Raw genomic sequence first — 26196 nt, 5'->3', positions numbered from 1 at the left:
AAGGCTCATTCAAATACTGCAGTCACTTTCAGCATCCAAGGGCCCAGGCCCATGCCCACCCTGCCCCAAGGAGGATCCAAGCCAGGTCTGTCACCTGCATCTGTGTCCCTCAGGTCCACCAGGATGCGGAGCCCTCCTCGAAGGATAAAACTGATCCTATGAGAGTTCAGTGCCTGCTGCACAGCTGCCAGTCTCTGAAAGCAAAAACGGTGGGAGAGTCCTGGGGCCTAAAGTACTGAGAGTCCCTTGGGGCTGGGAAGGGAGGCTGCCTGACGCTCAGGGTTCTCCTCAGGAAATGGCATGAGAGCCCAGCGGCTGAGTTTACTAAGAGCCACTGAGGGCACAGGTAGCCCCGCCACCAGCAAGCTCTTGTTTTAGCGTGGAATAGGCAGAAGACACAGGTTTTGGCATGTGTGGGTGGAAGGCTCGGCGTCCCCAGGAGATCCCACCTGGTCATGCTCAGTGAGGCTTTCAGGAAGTGAAAGGTCACAAATATGAGGCAAAGCAAGGCATCCCACCCATGAGGGGAGTCAGGAGCAGCTGCTAGATTAGGGAGCGCTGAAGGGGGTGCACAATGCCCCCTCCCAAGACCACTGTAACACATTACACACCAGAATTTGCCCAAGCCTCACCTTCCTCATGTCATCACCTATCAGTCACTGTCTAGGGCTCAGTATGGGGACCCAGCTATGCCCTCTGACACTCATTTCCATGTGGCTATGTCTCTGGGATTCTGACCTTAGCTAAATCCACTGGGGCAGAGCCAGAAGCTGTGACAGACAGAATCCCAGCCTTTGGAAGGGAGAAGGCTTTGCGCCACCTGCACCCTGGACATACTCCTTTCACATTGACACCAGGGGGTGGCCAGCCTTTGGCCTCCTGAGTGCCTGGCTAGCTATCACTGTCACTTTGAACTTGTCTTCACCTTCAGAATGGTGCTGGTTGTCCCAAAGGGTACTCAGCACTCAGCGTTTGGGGGCTCTCTGATTACAGTCTCCAAGGTGCCCACCATCAAGGCACCTCATGGAGGATGTATTCGGACTCCTAAGCTGACTTCTGGTTTGCTCTGTAGCCTGAGGCTCAGGGTCTTCCGCGGTGCTCACCCGCATGTCTCAGTACTCCTGGCAGTGAAGCTGAGGTCACATGACAGTTCCAGACAATGTTGTGAGAGCGGAGGGAGACCATCCCCACAAGCTGGCCTCCTCCCCCTGGAAGCTGCCTGTCTCACTAACCTCGGATGCTGTTGAGAGAGGAGCCACAGGCAGATGGTGGTACCCTGAGTCAGATGGCATTATAGGAAGAAGTATGCCTTTAGGGGATGCCCCACAGATGTGGTTATCAGGAGTGACCCCGCTTGGGACCTGCTCTGCATAGAAGACCTGGGCACAGGTGGCCACCGCCATACCTTGTCACTTGTGAGGCTCCTCTTCCTTGTGGGCCTGGGAGGAGGCAGGAGTACATACAGGTCTGCTATGGTGGGCAGACCTGGTTTTACCACAGTCACTAGCAGCTCCTCCGGGATGCTGGTCTCCTGTGGGGACAGGCAGGACACTTGGGTCCTCTTCTGTTCTTCATCCTCTGCCACAAGCTAAATTTCCAGCAAGATCTGCTCTCCCTTCCTGGCCAAGGTATGTCCTGTTCACCTGTCTTGATCCATCCTCCTGACTCTCAGCACCTTGTGGTTTCTGGCTGTGGCCCTAATGCTGCCCCACCCGCCTAGGCCTGACTTCACAAGCACTTCCTCATCCTGAACCAGGGCCAGGCTAGTGTGCCCTGTTCTTGAGGTGACATGAGGCCCTGCTGACTCCTGCGGTCTGCTCCCCAGACTTGACCATACACCTGTACAGCCCCTAACGTTCAAAGTTCGGCTCCTGGGTAGCCTCCTGCCTCCTGGGAACCCCACTCCATACACTATGAGTTAAACGCCTACTCATCTCTTAATCTTTAATGTCCAGTATAATTTCACTAGCACTATTCACGGGATGAAGGAAGCATGGTCAGGATAGGTTTCTGCCTGTGGTAGTCTTAGATGGAGCTAGAGGCCTCTCTCTTTGTGGGGAGGAGGACCTAGGGACTTGGGTATCCCACTGCCCACTCCACTGCACTGCCTTTGCCTTGAGCTGCCTGAGAGAAGTGATTATCTGTGCTTCCTTCTTTGTGTTAGGAATCTGGTACAGAAAGAACAGAAGGGAACTGGCGGTGGCCTTAAAAGCTCTGCCCACCATAGGAGGGGAACATACAGTGTTTTGGCTGTATAGGGCAATGTCCTTCCCTTTAAGATGTCCAGCTACTGAGTGCTTGATCCAGGGCATCAACCCACCATTTCCCAAGCAGCCATAAGGCTTGTCCCACCCTCGTTCCTCAGCCCCCAGACCACACCATGGCTCAGACTAAGAACTGAAGCCCAAGCCAAGGGCACCTTGGAGAGAAGCCGGGTGACCACCAGCCCCACGTCCTCCCTCCATTCAGGTGTGTTGGGGTTGAAGGTGTCCAGGTCTCTGGAGAACTGCAGAGGCACCACCTGGAATTGATCTGGAAGAGGAGAGAATAGAACCAGTGAGGTCTGGAGCATGCATGGCTGAGACCCTGCACAATGTACCACATGCCAGATGGTCCAGATAGCCCCACCACTATCCCCATGTCCCTGGTTCTGTGTGTGGAAGAGAAGAACCTGACATGTACTGATGATGAGTGGCCATCAGCCTGCGAGAGGGGATGGCACTGTATGCACCCGCTCCATGAAGTGTGCTCCTCAACTTACCAGAGTGCATACCCTCTGATGTCATCCACTTCACAAGGACCTATGGACTTCAGCTCACTGGTCACCCCACCAAATCAAGAGCCCCATGAGATCGGAGGCCTCAACTCATGTACATTTCATTTCCCAGACTCTCAGCTCTGTTCTAGAGACAGAGGCCTAGCACTATACTGACACACACACACACACCTGTCCTGGCTTCCTTCTCCTTTCTCTCTTACAGAGTGGGAAACAGCTCTGCTGGGCAGAGGGCTCAGGGGACAGTATTTCGTGAACTATGACCCAATATTCTATGGTGTGGGCATCCCCAGGTCCACAGTGAAGGGAGGACCAGCTCAGGGCAGCCTCATCTCTCACCCTGAAGGCCCCTAATGTGACTGATGGCTGCAGTCCACTTCAGAGGGTGTTCCTGAGACAAGTGAGTTTCATATGTGCTGAAGGGGTAATGTCCTCCTTCAGTCACAGTACTGTACTGAGGGGACAACAGCCCTGGGGAGTCCAGGTTAGTGATGACCATCCCCAGGTCCTCTTATGGACCATCCTCAGAGTGGCAAGTGCAAGTGGAGAGGCCTGTGGAGGTGGCGACACAGAAGCTCACCTGTCCTTGTTGTTAGATCACTGACCAACAGACTCACAAGTCTCATGAGACACTTCACTTCATAGAGAGAGGAAACTGGGTCCAGAGAGTCTGGGACACTTTAATAAGACCACATAGCCAGTCAGAGAAGCCGAAGCTACCTGGACTCCTCTCTGCAACCTGTGGTCATCCAGGAGGGAACAGGCCCACACTGGCCTGTGTAAAGTGTCAGGGGACAACTCACCTAGCACACGGATGACCTTAGAGTCCTGCAGCACTGAGTTCCCACAGGCAGCCTGCACTGTCACACGCACGTCCCCAGCATCCGTAAACCTCGTTGTCACTGAGTTGTCCAAGGAAAGCAGAGGCTGTGGGCACAAGCAGGGTCAGACCTCACTGGCAGGATGGAGTGCCATGGAGACACTGGCCCTTGGTCTACTGTCAGGCCACACACTGGGACTGTGCTGGTCCTGGTTCTCATCAGCAAGTGGGTGGCTGGAGGCTTCTTCATTGGCAGTGTCTGGGAGGTGGGATGGGGGTGGGGGAGCGTGCCCTAGTTCTAAGCTGGACAAGGAACTTGTCCTGCTTCCATAGCATGACACATCCTTCTAGACTCTAGAATCTAGAAGCTGCCTGTGGCCTCCTACAGAGCCTTTTGGTTGTCTGCTAGGCAGCCACAAGTTCAGGCACTGTGCCCCATCTCAGTTCTGTTTACTGTCCCAGCTACAGTAAGAGCTCAGGCCCTGGCCAGTGGCAGGAGGCAGCCATCCTCATCATGGATAGGTGGTGACATCACCTTATATAAACAAGGCTCTGGGAGGTGAGCTGGGGCTTGGGTGGCAAGGAATACACAGAGCACCTGGTTCTTCTAGAAGCCTCCCACTTCAAGAGACATGACCCTGTACCCAAGGCCCCTCCCTTCTTTTAGCCCTTTGTGCCAGGGCTTCTGCGGAGGCTTAGGGCTACTGCACCCTGAGGAAAGGATCCCCCCCAAAGGTATTAAGGATGGACAGCCTTGCCCCCTCATCACATGCTCTGCTGCCTCATTGTGTCTCTTGCTCAAGAACTGTCCGTGGCTCCCATGGACCACAGTGGGACATCACAGCCCTCTGAGTGAGGCCAAGTTTTATTCCTCCCAGGGAAGTCTTCCAAGAAGGCTTCCCTGACCACTCCACTAAAGAAAGCCTCCCCTGAGCCCTCCTGTGACACATGTCACACCCGAACTTCCGGGCAACTACTCTATCCATATCCCGTGTCTTTCCCAGGACTAGCCACGGGCTTTTCAGGTGCTCTGGGTGGGTACCGAGGGAAGGAAGGCCAGGGCCGTCCCTCTCAGGGGTTCCGCACTGTGCCCCAATGCCAGGTTCCCAAGGCAGCACCCTGCCCCACCTGACACACCAGATGGCATTCTATGGGAGGGGGTGACTGAGAAGGGGCGTAGGGCGCACCTGCAAGCTGTGGCCGATCCACCAGTAGAAGACAGTGAGGTTGGGGTTCAGGGGTAACAGCACGGCTGTGAGGTTCAACTCCTGGTTGATGCCAATGACAGGGACTACCTCGAGGTAGAGGGCCTGCAGGGGAGCTGAAGAGTCCCCAAAAGTTCAGGGTTAGGGGACAGTGAGGCACAGGACTTTTCAGTGGCTACTTACTAGGCATTGTCCCCATCAGATCCATTGGTACCATCACAACCATCACAACATTAGCATCATCATCACCATCATCATCAAATACTACCATCAACAGCATGATCACCAGCACCACCATTACCATCAGCACCACCATTACCAATACCACCACTCACTACAACCCATCAACAGCATCACCGCCATCAGCAACCCCATATCCTCCTCCTCCTCCTTCTTCTTCCTTTACCACTATCACCACTCACCTATCACAGTCATCTCTACCCACCCTCCCCATCACCATTACCATCCCCATCCTTACTACCAGTGTTAAGGTTTGAATCTAAACTGTCTCCGCAGGATCAGGTTTCAAACGCTTGTTCCCCAGCTGTTGGTCCTGCTTGTTCCCTAACAGAAACCTCACTCTTTGCTCCATGTTTCACCATGGTCTGAGCAGCGTCTGGTACCGCATACTCCCTCACCATAAGCTACACTGCGCTTTCCCACCACGATGGAGTGAACCCCTCTGGAAGTCTGAGACAAAGCAAACCTCCCCTCCCCACACCCAGGTTCTTCTTGTCAGGTGTTGTGCTCACAGAGAAGCAAAAGTCACGAATACAGGAAACTGCTAGCAGGTGGGTGGGGTTGCTGCTCTCGCTAAATCTGACCATACAGGTTTAAACCTCTGGTACTGCTCTGTGAAAAGCATTTGGAAAAGCAGTACTGGGTTTTCAGGCATGCAGGATGCAAGAGTTATAGGGTCACGGACACTTGTACTCAGATTTTAAAGGAACGTTTGTTAAGCCAGGCAATGTACGCATGGCGAGGTTGAATTCCCTTCAGGGAGACCTTCACAGGGCAATTCATGAAGCTTCAAGGGGGAGGCCTGAGACTGATTGGAGACCCTGGGGTGGGGGAACATGAAGCATCTGTAAAGAAAACTGCAGTGAATGTAGTCTGTGAGGAGAGAGAGAGAGAGAGAGAGAGAGAGCTAAAATGGACGGCCAAAGCCACGATGCCACCACACGCTGCAGGGGCTACACACAGCTATGGGTCTCCATGTTTCCTTGCCGTGCCTCAGTCCCGTTTGGATCCTGTTTCAGGGGTGGCAGTGCTCACTGTAGAGAGGAAGTGCAGGGTTGCCTTTTACAAGGGCCGCTAAGAGATTCCTGTGGGTCTGAACGGAGTCTCTGGGCTTAGACCTCTGAACCCCATTGGAACTGTCAAGACCATGGTGACCCATGAAGTTGTACTGAATGCATTTTGCATTAGAGATGTAAACTGTGAACCTCTGTGGCCAGAGGAAGAACATTATGGGTTAAATCTAAAATATTCTCCTTAGGTTCCTGGTTTTAGTTTACATGTCTTATCTGGAGACATGTATCTGGAGACTCTTTAGGGAGGCTGAGGAACCTGTAGAGGTGGGTATAGCTAGTGGAAGCAGTCCACAGGAAGCAGACTTGAGGGGTTCTCATTACAGCCCCATTCTCTGTGTCCTATACCACTGTGACGTGAGGAGCCCCTCAATCCCACATGTTGCTATTGCTCTGGATGATACCACATCTTTCTTGCATTGATAGACATTACCGCCTTTGAAACTGTGAGCCAAATAAATCTTTCTTAGGTATTTCTGTCAGGTATTACAATCGTATCCATATAAAAATAACTAATCTACTCACCACCACTGTCACTACCATCATCACTATCATCACCACACTCATTACCATTATAACGACCATCACCATCACCACCACCATCACCATTATCATATCACCATCACCATCACCACCACCACCACCTTTGCCACCGCTGCTGTAACCACTACCATCATCAATGCAACGATAGCGCCACCATCACCAGTATCACCACCATTATCGCCATCATTACCATCACCATCCTTGTTATCAGCGCTCTCACGGTCATCATCACCACCACCTGCAGCATCGCCTCCGTCATCACTGCCCCGATCATTGCTCTCGTCATCACTATCATCATCACTATTACTAGCGTCATTACCATCGCTTGCATCACCATGACCACCACTGTTACCATGCTCACCGTTACTTCTATGAAGACTGTTGGGACCACTGAGCCCAGCCCACCTGCCTTTCTGTCCATGGCCTAACTGTCCTGAGGAGCTGAAACAACCCTACAAGAATCACCATGCTTCCCCAAAGCCCTGGCTCTCCATTTCACAAGAAAAGGAGCAGTGGACTTACAGTTGACCTGGACAAAGAGCACAGCCTCGTCATGGCCTGCCATGTTCTCAGCCCTGACAGACACGCGGTAGATGCCAGGATTCTCGTAGTGGTGCCGGATGGGCTCGCCCGTCAGAGTGAGGTTCACGTACATGGCCTTGAAGCCATCCCCAAGATCCACCTGATATTTCGTGGTCAGGACGTCACCCTGTAGGGAAATGCCACAGCATCACTTAGGGGTGACTCTCTTGGTGGGCTTCCAACATGAGATGCCCACACCTCTCCCTTTTCCCCTCAGATGTCGGTTCAGTGAGGCCACGGAGAATAGGTTGTCTGTCCTCTCAGGGCTTTAGCCTGCAGTGGGCTGAGCTGGCAGACAGTTCATGGGACCAAGGCTATGCTCTCCTTTGGAGCAGAACACCATGGGTGAGATTTTAGAGAAGCATTTTGAAGGCTGTGTGGGGCCCAGGGAGAACCCCGAGCCCAAGCCAGGCCATAGAACTGGACAGGAAAGTGGGGGTTTCACATGCAGATGGAGAAGGCTTGGCATGATGTCTCTTCAGGGAAACACAACAAAGAAAACAACTGTCTCTTGACATGATGGCTTCCCATCTCTCATCTCATCCCGCACCACGCCAGGAATGAGGCTCAGCTGTGTAGGGCAGGCAAGAAAGGGCTCCTGTGACCTAGCTGACCCCAGCTCTCAGCCTCACTTTCATCCACATTCAGTTTCCCCTCCCCTGTCTGCCTGCCTTCCCTGCCCTCTTCTCCAGCCTGTTCACCCCACACTAGCCATCAGCAGTCTTCCTAGTTCACACCCTCCAGATCTCAAAAGCTGAGGGCACCTGAATGTAAATCATGTTCATTGAGCTTTCTCTTGTTTGTTTCTGAGACAGGGTTTCACTGTGTAGCCCAGGCTTTCCTGGCACTCTAAACCAGGCTGGCCTGGAACTCACAGAGATCTGCCTGCCTCTGCCTCCCTTCCCAGAGCTGGGATTAAAGATGTGTGCCACCACCATCCAGGTTCATTTAACTTTCTCTATGAATATGTGATACTGGGTTGGATAGAGTCATCCAAAATCCATGTCTGTTGGGACGATTCAAAATAGACATTTAAAATAAGCCTGCAGATTCAGGTGATTGAGAGTAGGTCTCATGGGGGCATGGAGTGCAAGAAACCCGAGGGTAGGAGTCTTGAAGAGAAAACCCTGGTTGTTTGGGCAGCAGGTGGGGGCTATGTGGACACAGAGGCAGACCCTGGAAAGTGCAGCCATGAGTCAAGGAGCTCCCACAATGCCCACAACATCCAGAGGCTTTGATGGGGCATTCCCAGGACCCAGCATAAATGGTGCTACGTGTGTCCATTTTATAGGCTGGGAGACTGAGGCTTTCAGGCATCCAGACTCTGGACGTGGCCTCTCTGCCCATGGCTCTCCTGGCAGGGTTGGGTGAGAAGCGAGGGAAATGTCCATACCCAAATGATTCTTATGAAGGGGAGAGTTCTGGGTAGCATTCAAGAAGTGGGTGTCTGGTTGTGGTTTTAAAGTCCCTGTCCTTCAAAGTCCACGCCTTCGTGTACGTCTCCTGTCCACTCGCTTGCCACCTGCGGAGCCCGCTGTGGCCAGCGTCCCCTCGTGTTTCTTTCCCATTTAAGACTGCAGTGCCTGGGAGTCCTTCCCAGATGCCCTCCCGTCCGTAGCTGCCTCTATCTTCTCAACAGCTCTCCTGGTTCCAAATCGAGATGTCACCGACATGTCAAGGTTTCATTGTGTGGCTCAGAGCCCCATTTGTGCTGAAGTTCCCCAGACCGCGCTTCTTGGCTGGCTTCAACGTGGCTCCTAAAAGTTTACACATTCCTACTTCCTATGCAGGTGTGTGGTCTATTTTGGGGTTCCTGTCTGAGGTCTGGGGGGGAGGTGCTGTTGCTGATGGAGAGACACGGCCTCCCTGAGTCTGCTCTGCACCTGTCAAGCGCAGGCAGGTGTCTTACGGGTCTGTTCCTGGCCTCCATCCCCCAAAGCTGTGAATTCTTAGTAGACTCCAGCTCCTCACACTCAGCCCTGTTCTCAAGCCCAGTGATGGGTAAGAGTAGGTGTGTGTGTAGCGAAGGAGTGCACACTGTGCCTATGAGAGTGTATGCGTGTGTAAGGGAGTCAGGGTCACAGTGTATGTGCATATGCCTACCCTCAGGCCCGTGCTCATACCCGCTTCCCTCCCAGGCTGGGGTTGCCCCAGGAGCCTCTATTTCAAGGCCTCTTTGTGTTGCTCCCCTCAACTCTGCCCGCTCCAGCTTGAGCCCGACAATCAGCCCAGCAACGGTTCCAAAGACGCTCTGTCCTCTTGTCCTCCTGACCCAGCAGAGGCTCCTACCCAGATGTGCTGTAGGTCCTAGTATCAAGCTCTAGGGGGCAGCAGAGGGCCATGTTTCCAGGCTGTATGGTCAGGAATTTGAGAGCTTTTGCTGGGTCTGTCTGACGTTTGGGGAGCCCCAAGCTGACTAGGGGCTCTGTCCTGTCATCCCAACACAGTCTGAGATATGAGATACGCAGCCCTGAGGCAGGGTTGTCTGGTGGCTCAAATGAACCTTAGGGCTGTCTCAACCAGTGAGAGGACCTGGGAGGTAGTGTGGGTGTGTGTGTTTACAGGGGCAGTGGAGGTAGGGCGCTTGGGGACCACAGACTTGGCTACTGTCTGCTTGGGACAGTAGGTGGGTCTCCAGAAGACACAATGCCACCTCTGCTTCTTTTTACCATGCAGCTTTGAGAGAGTGACTCCGCTGCCTGTGCCCCCGTTTCTTCATCTATACATTGGAATGAGTGCAGAATGCACGCGTGCTTTTCCAACAGGAAGTAGTTATCACAGTGTCTGGTGCAGAGGTGCTTAGCGTGGCTGGTCTGAGTTCTCCGTGGCCTCAGTTTCCCTGTTTTCAGGAGACCAGGCATACACTTCTAAAGTCAGACACCTTTTAAAAAATGTTTGCGTATAGCATGCATAGTCCCGGGTTCATCCACATTAGCCCTCACATCCGTTAGCTGAAGATTTGCACTCCTGCTGACCTGTGATGTGGAGACTACCCAGAATCCTGGGGGAAAGAGGGGGTCCTTCCTCTGCCTTTGTGAGTGGGGTTTACCCAGAGCCCTGAGGAGAAGGGGGGCTCTCCATCCTCCTTTAAGTTTTCTGAGCATTTTTCCCAACGGTCATTTTTGCATTTCTTGCAGGGATCATTAGCTGCCTTTTTCAGCAGACACAGGCTTGTTTCTCATAAACTGTTAGGTTTATAGGAACCAGAAGGAAACAGAAAAGTTAACAGTTCCCTCAGGGAACAGGATTTTGGGTGATATTTATGTCCATGGTGCTTTTAAAAATATGTGTGTTTGTGTTTCCTAAATATACTACAATGAGCATATATTATTTTTAAAACCAGAAAAAAATGTAACACTTGTTCTGAAGTAAAAATAGAATGAGTGGGAGACTGGGCGGAGAAAAATATATATATTTGTGTGCGTATATATATAAACTTGTATTTATATCTATCCCTAAATACATACAGAAGGCATTATCCCTGGATTGTGATTACAAATCATTTAAAAAATACTTTATGCTTTTGTTGGGATTCCAGATCAACTAATCGGTATAATTAGAAGTTTAAAGTTGCTTTAGTGCTGGGCTGAGGGTGTGGCTCAGTAGAAGAGTGTGTCTCTCTAGTTTGCACAAGGCCCTGGGTTCCATCCTTAGCATTAGAAGAAAAAAATCAATAAAATAAGTTCAGTGTCACCTGTGGGAAGGAATCGATTTCATATCAATGTTTGTTAAACACAAGATCACACACACATACACATATACACATCTAGGTCCTCACATGTACATACATGTGTTAATGTGGAGTCCATTTCCTGCTGACCATCTGACACACACATTTGCTCTTGTATATGTTTCATCTCCAAGGCTGGTCTGAACCAAGAGGCCAATTTCGATCCTGTGGCCCCACCCTCAGGGCCAGGCTGGCCTCTCTGGGCCATTTTGCAAACTGTCCAGAGCCCCATGGTTGGGTACCTGGCTGGAGCTGCCCTTCCGGGGACAGTCCAGGATGATGCTCACCTGTTCCTGCTGCACCACGAAGAGCACATCTTCTCTAGGCCGCACAGCCACGGCCTCTCCGAGGATGCTCACCTTCAGGCCCCGGGGCGCTGTGAGGGGGCACTGCAGTTGCACTGGGCTCTGCTGCAGGTCCACACCACCCTCACACACGTTGGATACCACCTTCCGGTACCTGGGTGGAGGAGGGAGGTTCAGGCCCAGAGCAGGCAGTGGCTTTATGGGTAGGGATGGTCTCCTCTCTGGAGGCCACCCGTGGCTCCAATCTCTACAGCCCCGTTTGCTGCCTGCTCCCCATGCTACCTCATGGCTGCTTCTGTCCAAGTTAGAGCCGAGAGCACTGCGCATGAGGATGGAGGGACTGGCTGGGCGGGTCTGCTTTGGAGAGCTGAAGCATCCATGGCCTGATCATATTGTCCACAGCAATAATAACTGCTTTTGTTTGGTGTGTGTATGTTTGCTAAGGGGTGATAGAAGGAGGCAGTCTAAAGTCAAGGTCTTCCTGAGAACTGTGGAGGACAGAGTGGCTGAGATGGACTGGACCTTGGCTTCCTGGGTGGCCGTAAGCAAGCATGCTGCTCTTCATGGGATGGTTCCACCCATCCACTGCCCATATATCCACCCACTCATCCAACAGTGGCACAATGGTCTCTTTGGCAGTCCCACTGTGGCTCGGCAAGCAGCGATTCTTCTCTGAAGTGCCAGCCAGGAGCGATATCAAGAGTAGATGACTATAGAAAGATGGGTATTTGTGGAGGCAGAAGAATGGATGGACAGATTGGTGGGAGGATGGGTGGGTGTGTGGGTGCGGAGGTGGGTAGATAAATGGGCAAATGGATGGAACAAATAGATGTATAGATGAACAGGGAATGGATGAAATGGATGGATAGGTAGATGGTATAAGGATGAGTGGATGGGTGGGTGGGTAGGTGGGTGGGTGGATAGATGACTTGTGATTGGGTAGATGGGTGGATGAAAGGGTGGCTATGTAGAAGGAATAGACGAATAGGACATAGATGGAAGTGGTAGGTGGGTAGAAGAGTGGATGGATGGATTATGTATGCATGTATGCATGTATGGATGGATAAATGGATGGAGGTAGATAAGTGAGTGGATAGTTGATAGATGTCAGGCTACGTACTGCCAAAGTGAAAGCATTCAGTTCCAGGCCCTCTGTTTCTTCCAGCTTTCCATGGTAGACAATAAGGAATCCCTCACAAAGGACAAGGGAATGGGCCCATCACATGGAGGCCGTGGGCCCTTCTGAAGCTGAAGGCTCACAGATATTATGTGCTTGCTATTTCTACATAAAATCGATACGTTATAAGCAGTGTGTTCAGTCCCACCCCCTCAGTGGGGAGAAGGGTCTGCCTGCCACTTCCCCCTCCTGCAAAGCTTGTAGCCAACACAGCAGACTGCAGGAAGCCTCACAGTGTGTCATGAGCTAAGGCCCAGCAGGTGAGTATTTCAGAAAGGAAAGCCTGAGGGGTGGGGAGGAGAGGCTGGGAGTGTGATCTACCAAGGCTTCCACATGGAAGGTTTGTTTAAGCAGAGTCCCCCAGGCTTCAGGCTTCAGGTACCATCACAGCATGGCTGTGAAAGGCCCAGGGAACCAGAGAAAGGTGAGACTGACCTGTGGTCTCAGTCCCACAGCAGTTGGAAGCCTTGGGACCTTTGCTGCCCACCTGTACTCTATACTGTGCCAACTCAAGGGAGCTCTCTCCCGACTCTAGCCCCAAGAGCTCAATGCGACCTGTGGGCCACTGTGTCAGTCTGGTGACTTGCACCAGGACCATGGTCTCAACTTCTAAGCTGTGGGCTGCCAGGAAACACAGTATAGGGGATGTCTGGGCTCTCTTCCTGGAGCTGATGGGTGAGGGCTGGCTGGATATGAGGGTGGGTAGATTGGTGGATGGATGGATGGATGGATGGATGGATGGATGGTTGTGAGGGTGGGTAGATAGATAGATGGATGGATGGGTGGTTGGATGGATGTGTGGCTAGCTGGCTGCTGGCTGTACTCACCCAAGGCTACTGGTGTAGGTCTGGCCCAGGACACAGTCTTCAGGAGGGGACAAAGGGTTGAACCAGAAGTTGGCGGAGCACTTGTTGGCAGTAGACTCTGAGGAAGATGAGCGCTCAAACCCGTAGTCACTGGGGAGGGAAAGCTGGGTTAAAAGAGGTGATAGACGGCTAAGGTGGAGATTCTTATGCCACAGGTCTAGATGTATCCATCTGCAGGGACATGGACAAGTTTGTTCCAGAGGAGGACAGATGAAACATACTAGCTCCATTCCAGAACAAGGAGGGTAAAAATGAAATGGAGCCTGGAGGGTTTCTTGTGGCAAGAGGGTGACTCTCAAAGGATGCTAGAGATAGAGAGGGAAGCAAGGAGTGGCTGTGCAGCCAGGACTAGCTGCCCTGGCAAAGGCACAGGAGGCCTGAGTGTGGGGTGCAGGGTAGAGAGGGTGAGGCAGGTTGAGGGTGGTGGCATTGCAAACTACATTGTCATAAGGCAGTGGGCTTTTGAGAGGAATAAATTCCTAGAGGGAGAAGAGGTGACAGGTGAGTGTAGCTAAGGTAGAGGTGGCAGTGTGTGCCTGGAGACGAGGCCTTGAGGAACACTGTGGCCTCTTCCCTGGTTCTAGGATAAGGTCCTCATGATATAAAGATGTTAGAGCATCCAGGAGGGAGGGGCGGTGCCCACCAGAGGAAGTCAGAGTCCCGGCACTTGCACACGCGTGATGTGAGCGCCGATATGAAGCTTCTCCCCTTGACACACCAGGATGTGGACTTCCTCTTCCGGTAACTTCTCTGCTGGCCCATGATGCAGTGATCACCCTGTAGAAGGATGAGGAACCAACAAAGCATGGTAACAGCTGTCATCAGCTTGTCTTGTTGTCCCCTGCCCTGGTGGCAGCTAGGGTGGGGGCGTTTGCCCCCTTGACAAACAGGAAAACTGAGGTCCAAAAGAACTTGACATGCCAGTCAACTGGTCCAGTTTCCCTCACCTTAAGCATAATGACTGGCTCTTGGTGGGCACGGAACATCTGGGCCAATAGAGGCCAGGTCTCTGAAGGTCTGTGGATGAGCCAGGCCTGGAGGGCTCATGTGGACACACAGTAGGTTCTCAGGCTGTGCTTGGAGCAATACTACCCTGATCCCCAAAACAGGGTCCCCTGGTAGTGATGGGGCAGGACTGGGACAAACTCTGTGTAGCTGTAGCAGTTCTGGAACGTTCTCTAGGCCCATCTGAGTACTTTCTTGCAGACTAGTTTCTGCAGAGGGCTGTTGAGTCACAAGCCAGACCGCCTTCCATCTGTGAACTCTCGACATCAGAGTGCCACTTACAGAGGTATCCAGACCCTGCGTGGCTGCAGAGACTGTCCCAGCTAGTGGCTCAGTCAGAATCCAGGTGTCTCCTCAATCCAGGAGTCTTCCATCATCCTTGGCTATAAATCTCCACTTGCTATTCTATCTTCCCTGGTCTTTAATAAAGCCCTCCAGGCTGACCATAGCTTCAGAGAGTGCCAATAAATCACACCTGCAGCTCCCTTAGGTACTCACTGAAGCGTCAGCTTCCCTATACTGCCCTCCAGGAGCTGACATGGGGCCTCATGTTCAACCCAAGGTGTGAGGGTTAGACATTGATGGTGAATTATGACATAGGATGGTCCCAGACCCTGATGTCATATAGTCTTTGCCCATTTCCCCACAAGCAGAAATGTCTCAAATCCTATCATGGAGACCTGGCTGAGAGTGGCGCTCAGGCCCTGCAGACCCTAGGGTCATGAAGAGATACAGATCAGAGCAGCTACAGGCACAAGGATGGCCCACAAAATCTTTGGGTGGAAAGATGCCTGGAGGTTGGCACCTGTGAGACTCCCTGGAAGAGGAAAGAGACTTATGCCTGCCCTACCTGGAGGTCAATGAGGTCCCAAGAGCTATAGTCATCTTCACCACACTGCCTGGGGAAGGAGGGCCGGAAGTCCACCTTGACCAGCTCCCAGTCAGAGCGGAAGCTGATGTGACCAAAGACCCTGAGGTGAGAAAGAAGGAAAGCCACTTTAGATTGACTCTCCCCTGATGTGCAGACATGCCCCCACTCAGGTTCCCGGTACCAAGGACTATGATACCTCTCCTACCCCCAAGGACTCAATGATGTGGCATGCTCTCCATTGGCACTTGGCCTGATGTTATCATCCCTCAGAGGGATTGCTGTCTGCGGCTTGCTGATTGCACTGGTGCATGCAATCCCCTTCCCACCAGGAACAGGCTCTCAGGTGGACAGGCTCTCAGATGGACAGGCTCCCTGCTTTCATGGCTCCTATAGACCCTTCCATAGTCTACACACCAGGCCTCACACCTGCTTCATGTGGGCAGGAGCCATGTCCAGTGTTGTCTGGCATCTCCCTGCCTTTCTTCTGGCTTCCCTCTGCCTACCATGTGGGAATGGCTCCAGGCTGTTTACCCCAGGCAGGGCTGGCACTCCAGAGAGACAACAAGTCATTGTAAGGCTTAGACAGTGGGATGAAAGGGTCAGTGTGACAGGACAGTGCATCTCTCTGAGCAGAGAGGGGAGGCCAGACACACAGGAAGCACAGGGATATCTGGAGGCTAAGTGTGCTCAGCTTGGTGATCTGAGACCAGCATCCTACATTGGCTTCCACTCCTCCCATCCAAATGCTCTGCAGAACATGGGTGGCCTCTTCTCAGGAAACCTGCCATTCAGATGTCATGACCCCATCATCATCTTGATAGACAGCTAGAGAGGGGTTCCCACATCTCTGTCCTCTTTAGGCCTCACCACATCCTGTGAGGAATGCATGGTGATCATCCCAGACTTTCAGAGTGGAATAGAGCAAGGAAGAAACCCAACCAGGGCGGTTCCTGGTACGTGGGGCTGGCAGCTCATACTTTTGAGGCTTGGCCTGGGACATATAACCAATTAGCCTGAACATCCCAAACTTTGCCTCCTGAGCTCAAGCAGAGAAGCAGGATGGTCCAGCTAATCTACTCTCCGTATGCTAGTTCCTTTCTATAAAGAAAGCTCAGACCTCAGCTTCCACTGTAAGGATCTCTCGACTAGCAGAGGCCAAAGGAGAGTAGGAGAGGCCAAAGGGCCACTGGCTGCTTGGCAGAGAGCAGGAAATATGGGCCATGCTGTGGTCTGGACTGCTGGCTCTGCCCTGGCCCTGGGTATAGCCTACAGGCCTGCTAGGCTGAAAGTCCTCATAGTACAGCCCAGGGATAGAACCCTCTGCCTTGTGCTATGCTGTTGGAACCGACTCTGGGCAGCGTTGTGAACAATGTCCTGACAAGGTGGTCATAGATATGACCTCTGGGTGAATGAGGATCAAGGTGTCATATGGGCGGGGCCCTGGTATAGGCTCAGACAGAAAAGCTTTCACTCTGCCAGCCCATGTCCCCTCTGAGGCACGCAAATGATCTTTGTGTCCACTGAAATTGGAAGGTGTTTGAAGATGCAGCTTTGTGAAAGGCTCCATGGGAACCTTATGGAGATGTTTAAAAACCTAGAACGTGAATGCGCCTGCCTGTGAACTTTGCCGCTTTCCCTGGATGAAATGCCATCTGCAGGGATGAAAGCTGCATTGGGGACCAGACTGGGATCTGAAGACCATGGCTGCATAAAGCACTAATGTCCCTAGAATGTGAATGCGCCTGCCTGTGAACTTTGCCTCTTTCCCTGGATGAAATGCCATCTGCAGAGATGAAAGCTGCATTGGGGACCAGACGGGATCTGAGGACCATGGCTACACAAAGCACTAATGTCCCAAATCGGCTACAAAATGTAGACCACAAGATGAAGTGAGGGAAATGGAGGAGAGCGAAGGAGTTCGGGGCAGAAGGTGCCCCCATGGTCAAGCCTGGACAGGGAAAGCTGAGGCTTGGGAACCATGCCCGCTTGCTGGAGCTCTGAGAGTCCTGTCTGGGCTCTCACCTTTGTTGCCAGGCCCTCTTGTTGCTTTGCAGGCTCAGCCTTGCAAACTGTCCGTCCTCCTCAAAGGACCAGGCTGCAGTCAGACGAGGAGAGCCAGACTTCCTCACCTGCTTCTTTTGACAAATACAAAGCGCCACGCCCCTGACCATCCTTCTCGTCTCAAAGCACAGCCTTCAAGGGCACAGTCCACAGAATGAGGCATAAGCCTCCCCAGGACAGGTCACAGCATCATGGAGAACCTGACCAGCAACAACTTGCCTGCCTCTCAGACAGCCAGGTAGAAGGAGATCTGGACCAGCTATAGCTTTCCATGCCTGGTGCTCAGCTGTTCCAGGGTGCACACAGCAACTGTGTCCTGCAGTAGAGTCTGCCCTGGCTTTCTGCTGGCCACCAGGGAGGAGGCTGTGAGGCCAGTGACACAGAGGGCTTTCTCATTGCAGCCTGACTGTGGAGGAGGAACTCCATTTACCCCGGGGGGTCATCGACATTCAGCAGGGATTCCAGGGGGCTATGGACACTCCACAGGGTGCTGGGATGCTCTGTGGGGTTCCACAGGGGTCATGCATGCTCGGTGGATCTCCGTGGACACTTCATGGGACTCAATGGCCCTCCTTGGCATGTGGGAGGTTGCTGCTGTATCCTTGTCATGGGTATGCGTGGCGTCACTGAAATCTTGTTTACTGAGCTCCAACCACACATCAGGTGCTACCCAGCTAGGCACATTAGTGACATAGACTGAGGGACCCCTTCCTGGGGTTTCAGGATGGTCAAGCATGCAAGGCCACTCATGGGCAGAGCCCAAACAGACACAAGGCTCTTGAAGGGAAGAGGAGCAAGGCCACCTTCTTAGGAGGCAGGAAGAATGCACGGCTTTGTGACTCCCCTTACTTCATATGTCTGAGGGAGGGCAAGGCCTGCCTACCCCACCCTATCTTTCATTCATGCCCAAGAGGCTGCCCCTATCTCTGGCCTAGCTGGAGCTCACCTTCAGGTACCCTAAAGGCCACATGCCACTCAATCTGATGGCCTGTGCAGTCCCCATCCACCCTGGTGGGGAGCTGGGGCACACATTAGCAGTCTCTCTCCTTTGTCTCTCCTCAGAGACCCTTAATGCCAGTCCATGTATTTTTTTTTTACAGCTACCTCTCCTGGGACCTCAGTGTCAGCATACAGTAGATGCTCAATACATGCACTTTAACAATTAGACAGGGTAGAAGTTTTTGGGAAGGGGCAGAATCCTTCTCCACACATGGGTAGCCTGCCCTCGTCTCTGCTGTGCTCAGTGTTACCTGCTCTGTGGAGACAGGCTGGCAACGTCATAGCCATGACCTTACTGGACATGGGGAAACTCATTATTCTACAACAGGTGTGAGTATGAAGTAGGGATGGGGGGTAGTCATGTCCTCTCAGGGCTTCTCCACACAGACATCTGTAAGAGCATCCACTGAGCTCACAGAAGACAAAGGTAGAATGTTGAGCCGCTAAGAGCCCCGCTGGACCTTCACATCACGCCATAGACAGCAAGGCTACACCTGCCAGGATGTCAGGAGCCATTTTAGGTTGAGTGTGAGGTCACCTTATCTGACCGGTCTATGAGAAGGGGACCAGCCTACCTGCTTCACAGGACCAGCATCAAACACAGTCCCCACTGCATAACCCTGTTGGGCCTCAGGACCTTAGCTGTGCCACATGGCCAAGCACTGTCTTCACTACCGTCAGCTAGAAAGGAACAGCATACACTGGCAAGGGCCTGGCCCATGAAGCTTTGTTCCACTCCTAGCCAGTCAGTACCCTGGGTAGGGATGGAGTGCCCCCTCCTCCTGGGCAGGGTGAGAGGAGGAGTCACTAGCCTGGGACAGGCATGCAGAAGGAAGCAGAGGCTCAATCTGAGCCCACCTCAGAGTTCAGAGACCAGACACAGCCAGACTCTCCCGCCCCCTTCCTGTTTCACCCACGTCCCTTCACACACTCACGTCATGACAAGCGTCTCGTCCCCTGGCTCGCTCAGTAGCCCGTCCACGAACACTGAGGTGCTGGTGAAGTTGTGTGTACTCCAAGTGTGGCCCTCATCCACGCTGAACCTGTGAAAGGCACCAGTGTCCACAGAGCGGGATGATCTTATTCCTTCCCATGTCTGTCCACCCCCAGGCCTGACTCCTATCCAACAGAGGCCAGCTCTGGGACCATTGCAACAGCTAGGCCACAGCTGGACCACAACCTCCCTCTCTCAGGTGAGCCCACAGCAGACACCTGGCAGCACCAGGTAGCGTGCCTGACTAATCAGTAATGTGACAGACTGGTGCCCTAGACATATTGCTGGGATTCCACACAGGCACTGCTCCTTGTGAACAGCAGGGACATTTGAGCCTTAGAAACGTCAAGTAATAATAGCATGCAAGGCTTGAGCCCAGCTCACGGTTCCTCCGTCAGTGACATGCCCAATATGACAGTGACGTTACCTCCCAGGATATGCAGCTCTTCCTCAAACTAAAATAACACTGGCTCCCTGGCAGTTTTCTAGCTCTGCTTCCTAAACACCAATGTTACTCTGTCCTCAATTTGTCAGTGGGTCCTTTAGCTATCCGAAGCTTTGGATGAGGCAGCTCTTACCTGGGCACTCACTGGCTTCCTTGTCTGTACACTCTAGCCCCATTCCTCTGCCAACATGTTCTTGCTGATACTTAGGGTGCCTTCCTGGACTCCTCAGCCCTCACCACTCTCCAAGTTACCCTGATTAGGCTGTGTATTCTTTGTTAATCTTGTGGGTAACATGGTCCATCTCTGGGGGGCACCCCAGTGTTAGGTTCCCAGGGGACTGTTCTGGTATGCTGTGTGCCCTCTGCCCACATGCCCACCCTCTGGCCCATGATCTCACTTGAGGATCTTCAGGGGGATGGAGGTGTCCTTGATGGCGGCAATGACACCACCGTGGTCCAGGTATAGTATGTGGTGCTCTTCCTCGAAGACCTGTGGGGTGACACACTCTCTCAGGGGAGACGCCGATAAGGCCAGCAGAGCCTGGCCGGGAGAGATGCCAGCTCTCTAACACCTCTGTTTATACCCCCGACTTAGCACACGAAGGATGAGTGGCGGTTTCTCTACCCTGAGGGATGGAGGAAGTGATAGTGTGCACTCTTACCATCTTGACTGTGGGAACCCAGGTCAGCAAATGGCCCAGCAATGAGGGAAGCACAGTATGTTCAGAGCTAGGTTCAGGATGAGCCCCAGGCCTATATGGGGTGCAGTGACAGAGCCTGGATCCTTGCTACCTCTGACACCAGGTAGATGTAGCCACCTCTGGATTTCAGTAGGCCCAGCCTTACTGATCTACCTGTGTCATCATCCCTTCCAGCCAGGGAGCTACTGGGAGGCCTCTGTGACCATCTCAGTGGAGGTCTGAGCTGGGACCCTGGGGCGCTGGCATGTCAATGAATACATGAATGAATGACCTCCATATGGATGAATTAATGAATGGATGCTCTGAGGATGAATGAATGAATGCCCACTGAGAGTTTGGGGGGGCAAAAGTATCTTGATAGGGTCCATGTAGAAGGGACAACTATGTTGGTCACAGTCATAGGCTGTAGAAAAGCACCATCTTACAGGAAGCTGGGCTTACAGCAGTAAGGATATGCCAAGGTCTCACAGCTAGGGGTAGCAGAGCTGAGTGTGGCCCTCAGTCACTCCAGGGTACTTCAGTGCTCTGGCACACATGGGGTACAGAGCGTGTCTTCAGAAACTGTAAGTGAGGGCCATGCTGTCTGGGCCACATCCTCCCACTCCTCTAGGTAGTGGTTGCTGTCCCTCCTGCTATGGGTGCTGGAGGTGCCTGGGCTCAGGAGATTAGAGAAGAGTCCTGGAACCAAAATGTTAGCTGTCACCCAAAACCTCAGTGGGCTGGCCCCTATGAATGCTTCCATCTATAGCACGGTGACCTGGGCCAAGGAAGGAGGGAGGAGCACTGTAGAGCATGCTAGAGGAATAGGCAGAGTCCAAGCTAGGTAAGGCAAGAGAAAGGGCTGAATTGCTGCTTCCAGATGGGTGTGGTCCACCCACATCAGTCTTGGCTGGAGAGGAAAAGGTCCTGACTCCTGCAGACCAGTAAGCTGGTTGGAGCCAACGTCAGAAAAATTGCCAAGGAAGCCTCTGACAGCATCCATGCTGTGGCTCCCCGCACCTTAAGCAGCCCCTGGGGTGCAAGGCTGGGAGGGGACACAGACCTATTCCTGGATCAGCCTTTCTCTGTTCCCCTCAGAGTCCTAGCATGGTCTTCGAATGCTGTTGGTGAGATCCTTGTTCATCCCAGGAAGTCTTTTATTATTGGGGTCTTTTATTATCCAGGTTTTGAGACAGATCCTGCTCTGCAGACTAGGGTGGCCTTGAACCTGCACAAGAATCTCCTTTCCCTGCCTCCCAGATGCTGGGGTTACAGGTGAGCGTCACCAGGCCTGGCTGGGGTCTCCTGGCTTAAAGCGTGTGCCACTCCATGAGAAAGCTGTGTCACTCTGCTCTATGGCCCATCTCTCTCCATCAGTGCCTCTCCGGCCAGGGAAGAAACATTACAAATGCCCCACTGGTCTGGAGCTGTTGATAACTCAGCGCCCCTGCAGCACAGTCTTGCTCTCCCACTAAAACTGCCTGTAACTGCTGTATGCACCTGTTTCTCCCTGACATATACATGCGTGTGCGTGCTGCCCCATCAGGGGTCTCACTTGTGAACCCCGAGGACAGCAGTCCTCGGGCAGGGAACCTTGCCCTGTAACATTGATCCCGAGGACTCGGAGTTAAAGCTAAGCAAATGGCTTCACGGAAGTGCGCCCCCTCCCCGCCCCTCCAAATGTCTATAAAGTAAGGAAGCCCTTCGGTGCTGCCAAAAATGAAGGTGGACAGGCGGCGACCTTTAAGAACCTCGGAGTGGCTTCAGTAAAATAGAAATATTGAAATGCAATAAATCTCTCCTGCCCTTTGCAGACGCCTCACTTGTTGCATCTCATTGAAAGAGCAGCGGCCTCCCGCCTTGATGCACGTGAGCTCTGTATGCAGGGGTGAGTGCTCGGCGCCTCTCAGGGGATGCGGCTCCATATCCAGGCATGGGGGAGATGACCTGGGCGCTATGCAAGCGGTTGGGCACTGGTGCTCTCGAGTGCTTACAGCCAGATCACCTTTTTGTGAAGTTGGCAGACTAACTCAGCTAGAATCCTGCCTACCCCAGAGGGGCAGCCAGTGTCCCCTTCATAGGGGCTCTCCTGAGAGACGCATGGGATGGAAACCTGCAGCTTCTGTCATGTGGGGGCCTGCCCGCCCACTTGTTGGTATCCTCACTGTTCCTGGGCTACAGGCAGATGGCAGCCAGCATCCCTCTAACCAGCCCGTCTGACGTCCATGTGTAGCTGTGAGTGGGGGCTGGCCCGGGTCCTGCCATCGAGAGGATGGCTCCCACAGGCAGAGTTTCCTCATTTCCTTTCCTTCCTTTGTCATCTTGGGCCACACCCCTTCGCTACGGCAACACTCGGGACGTCCCCCAGGATCCTAAACCTGACCCCCTCACATCCTTTTCTTTCATTTATACGTCCACCGTCTGTACCTCTACCTCTGAAGACGTGCAAAGCCAAGTAGGAAGTGACCACGTGGTCTTCAGTCCCCTTTCTCAGGCGTCCGCAGGGACACGCCTGGCCGTGAACTGTTTCTAGGATCTATATGTCCAGCAGAAGCCACAAAGCACTGGGCAGATGGTACCCCACTGACTGGCCCCGCCCCTTGGACTTACGCTAGCCCTCAGCAGAGGCCTCACGCTGCTCCTGAAGTGATGAGGCTGAGAGTCTGGGGCAGGACACCTGGCTCAGGAGTTTAGAGAGCAAAAGAAGGGGAACAGAACAGATAGAGTTGTGGGGGCGGGGGCGGCTGAAGAACACTAAGTACCTTCGTCACCTTACCTGCCGCCAGGTGTGCCCACAGTCAGACGTGATGTACATTTCCTCTTTGTACTCCACCAGCTGCAAGCCCAGGTTACCTGACCCAATAGAAAAGACCATGCTGTTCTAAGACTGGGCACATCCCCTGACTGAGGTCTGAAAGTCTCCAGAGAAGGAAACCGTGCCAAGGCTTATATTTCTACCATAGTCACCTGCAGCAGGTCCCTGTCTGCCTTCCTTTTCAGACAGTGTCCCTGGTGTGACTGCAGGGCTTGAGCTGGTCCCCTCTGGGCAGAAAGAGCTCAACCCAACTGAGCACAACGCAAGGCTCCAGCCTTAGCTCCGAGGTGGACAGGCTCAAGGGTTACCAAGTGACCACAGGTGATACTTGAGGATAAAATGTGTGATGATGGTCAGGGTCAGGCCGAAGGACGTGAGCCAGCTGGGGCAGCACAGGCTTGTGGTCCCTGAGAGATGAGAGGGCTGGGTGTGTGTTTGGGGGCAGTGCCCTGGAGTCCACGTGCAGGGGCGGGCAGGGGCAGAGTGAGTCTGGGCAAAAGGCAAGCACACAGCAGGTGCACATTCTGTTCCTGTGGAGGGCACGGTTGCTATGCATGAGAGAAGAAAAGGCAGCAGGAGATGAGCCCTGGCCTGGGTCATCTCCAGTAGACAGCATCCCTAAGATGCAGGCCAGCCCAGCCCAGAGCAGCTACCCCATGTGGGCTGCTGCAAAAGGGATGGGGCTTCCAGTGAGGAGCACAGCTCTGTAGGCTCACAGCAGGGGACACATATGGCTTCACCAACTGGACCTTGTTTCCCCAGAATCCCACCATGGCCTGTATCAAGGAAATTCTTGATAAGCCAGCCGGATAGACTGTCATCCACCTGCCTGCCCACCTTTCTTCCTACCTATCCATCTAACCCCCATCTACCTACAAATCCATCCATCCATTTATCAATCTACCCATCCACCATTTTACACATCACCCACTCACCCCCACTCATCCATTCATTCACCCATCCACTTACGTATCCACCCACCCTACCCCCTCTCAATCCACCCACCCACTCATTTATCTTCGCATTTATGTGCCTACCCATCCAGCCATGAACTTATTCATCCTCCTATCTAACCCTCCCTCCACCAATCCCACATTCATCCTTAGGATTTCCAGGGGTGTCATGTCTCCTCAGAGGAGATGACACTACCTCTAATGGACACAGCATAGTCCCCTAGGCTCATGGCCTCCAGTTCCCATCCATGATACAAGAGCTTCCCTCAGGCTGTAAAGGCTGCTGTAGCCACTCACCTGCACCCATGATGAGGCCAGGGGCTGTGTCCTTGGTATGTACTGTGCCTGACACATAGGGGTTGTCTGCCCAGCGCAGGTGTAGGTGCAGGTGGCAGTCCAGCTGGGGAGGAAAGCATTGTCAGCATGTGGGAGTGTCCCAGGAAAACCAGCTCTGTGGCCAGAGCTGCCCCATGGCCTTTGTCAGTGAAAGCTGGTAAGGGTGACTTGAGGGAATGACTAGCGGGTGGGAAGCATGAAGAACTGAATTTGACCCCTGGCGTGTCCAACAGGGCTAGGCATGGTTCTATGTATCTGAAGCCCTAGACCAAGGGGTTGGGAGTGGAGACAGGGGGATTCCAGGGCTTTGCTGGCCAGCCAGTCTAACTTCCATGTTTAGGGAAGGGACTCCATCTCAAAAAAGAAGGCTGAGATCAATTGAGGGAGGTATTCCATTAGCCTCTGGCTTTGGCATGTACTCATATAAATGTGCACTCATATGCTATCACATGCACATGCACGCACACACACACACACACACACACACACACACAGACTAAGAGATCTAATCAACTGTTCCACTATATAAGTGTATCTATTTCCCCATGACTGGAAGGAGACATCCCCAGCCAAGCCAGTCAGGGAACTAGGAGTCAATGTGTTACCAAAAGTAAGAGAGGAAAGTTAGTGGAGAAGTCCCACCAGCCTGTCCCTGTCTCAGGGACAAGGTCAACACATGCACTGAGACCATGACAAAGACTCCAGCTCTTCCTGGGTGGCACGACTCCAGGCACACTTTACATCCCTGAATTCTCAGGAACTTTGCCGCTGCCGTCTGAACCCTGAGCCCACAGTGGCTGAGAGGATGACACTGTCAGGCATGGGGGTCTAGGCTTGGTCACCTGTCAGTCTATATTGTTCCAAGCTGGATGGAGGCCATAGGCACTCAGGTGGGAGCCAGGGCTTCCGACTGTCATTTGGTGTACCTATGGCCCACTGGTTTCCAGGCATTTTGCACTGGTCTCAAGTGCACTCTCTGCCTTCCTGGACCACCTGGCCACTTTCTCCTCATCCCATCATCCTTGGGTCCCCTGGACACAAATCTCATGCAGGCTGCCTCTTCACTGAGCTTCATAATTGCAGAGAAGAACCCTCTCTTAGCTGAAAGTTGCTTTGGCAGATTGATGTGGCTTAACTTCCCTAAAGATGATACAAAAATGAGCCTTTCATAGCAGCTCTGGACCCTCGAGGGTTTTTGTAAATGTCAGGTGATTTATTCCTCATGCAGGTAGGCAGAGATTATGGGCCTTTTACATCTGTAGTGGGTTCCAAGAGGAGGCCTGAGAGTGGAGGGGAACAGAGAGCTCAGGACAGAGAGTATCCATCCCTGCCCAGGCAAAGGCTGCTCCTTCGGGCAGCTCATACTCATGACCACCTGCTGACTCTGGAAAAGGGTGTCTTTAATGGCACCTGTTACTCTATACACTCCTGCCATCACACCCCAGCCCTCAATAACGTTCAGCAATGTGTAGAAGCAGGCTTGGAAGACACTGCTCCTCCTGTCCCTTGAACCTCGGCTAGCACCGCAACGTCACACCAGCACTAGCCTGGTGAAGAACACAGGTATGGACAGCAGATGCCAACCTAAGTTAGTGACTCCCTGGCTTGAGGACATCTGGACAAGGGCTGTGGAGCTAAGAATGAGAGAGACTCCACTGGGGGCAGTTTTTCACAATGTAATTTCAATGCCTAGAATGATGCCCATGTTTCGCTTTGTGTGCAT

At 52.9% G+C, this 26196-nt stretch overlaps 1 protein-coding gene across 3 annotated transcripts in view; it reads right to left on the bottom strand.

Annotated features, from left to right (window-relative positions):
• The window catches only part of Sorcs2 (sortilin related VPS10 domain containing receptor 2), a 353595-nt gene that overhangs the window by 7166 nt on the left and 320233 nt on the right, over positions 1 to 26196 (bottom strand). For all 3 annotated transcript variants that reach the window (XM_021630583.2, XM_021630590.2, XM_060365433.1), the window contains 14 exons: positions 24435 to 24537; positions 23146 to 23222; positions 20088 to 20179; positions 19186 to 19293; positions 15170 to 15290; positions 13958 to 14091; positions 13276 to 13404; positions 11254 to 11425; positions 7177 to 7363; positions 4784 to 4917; positions 3580 to 3703; positions 2420 to 2532; positions 1406 to 1531; positions 95 to 194 (listed from right to left, as the gene is read on the bottom strand). In XM_021630583.2, coding sequence (XP_021486258.1) covers positions 95 to 194; positions 1406 to 1531; positions 2420 to 2532; positions 3580 to 3703; positions 4784 to 4917; positions 7177 to 7363; positions 11254 to 11425; positions 13276 to 13404; positions 13958 to 14091; positions 15170 to 15290; positions 19186 to 19293; positions 20088 to 20179; positions 23146 to 23222; positions 24435 to 24537 — 1720 coding nt within the window. The remainder of the gene's footprint in view (positions 1 to 94; positions 195 to 1405; positions 1532 to 2419; positions 2533 to 3579; positions 3704 to 4783; positions 4918 to 7176; positions 7364 to 11253; positions 11426 to 13275; positions 13405 to 13957; positions 14092 to 15169; positions 15291 to 19185; positions 19294 to 20087; positions 20180 to 23145; positions 23223 to 24434; positions 24538 to 26196) is intronic.

This window comes from Meriones unguiculatus, chromosome 12 (assembly GCF_030254825.1).
Source record: "Meriones unguiculatus strain TT.TT164.6M chromosome 12, Bangor_MerUng_6.1, whole genome shotgun sequence".
NCBI classification, from domain to species: Eukaryota; Metazoa; Chordata; class Mammalia; order Rodentia; family Muridae; genus Meriones; species Meriones unguiculatus.
The sequence above is the reverse complement of the archived record's forward strand: the minus strand, read 5'-3'. Positions and strand labels throughout refer to the sequence as shown.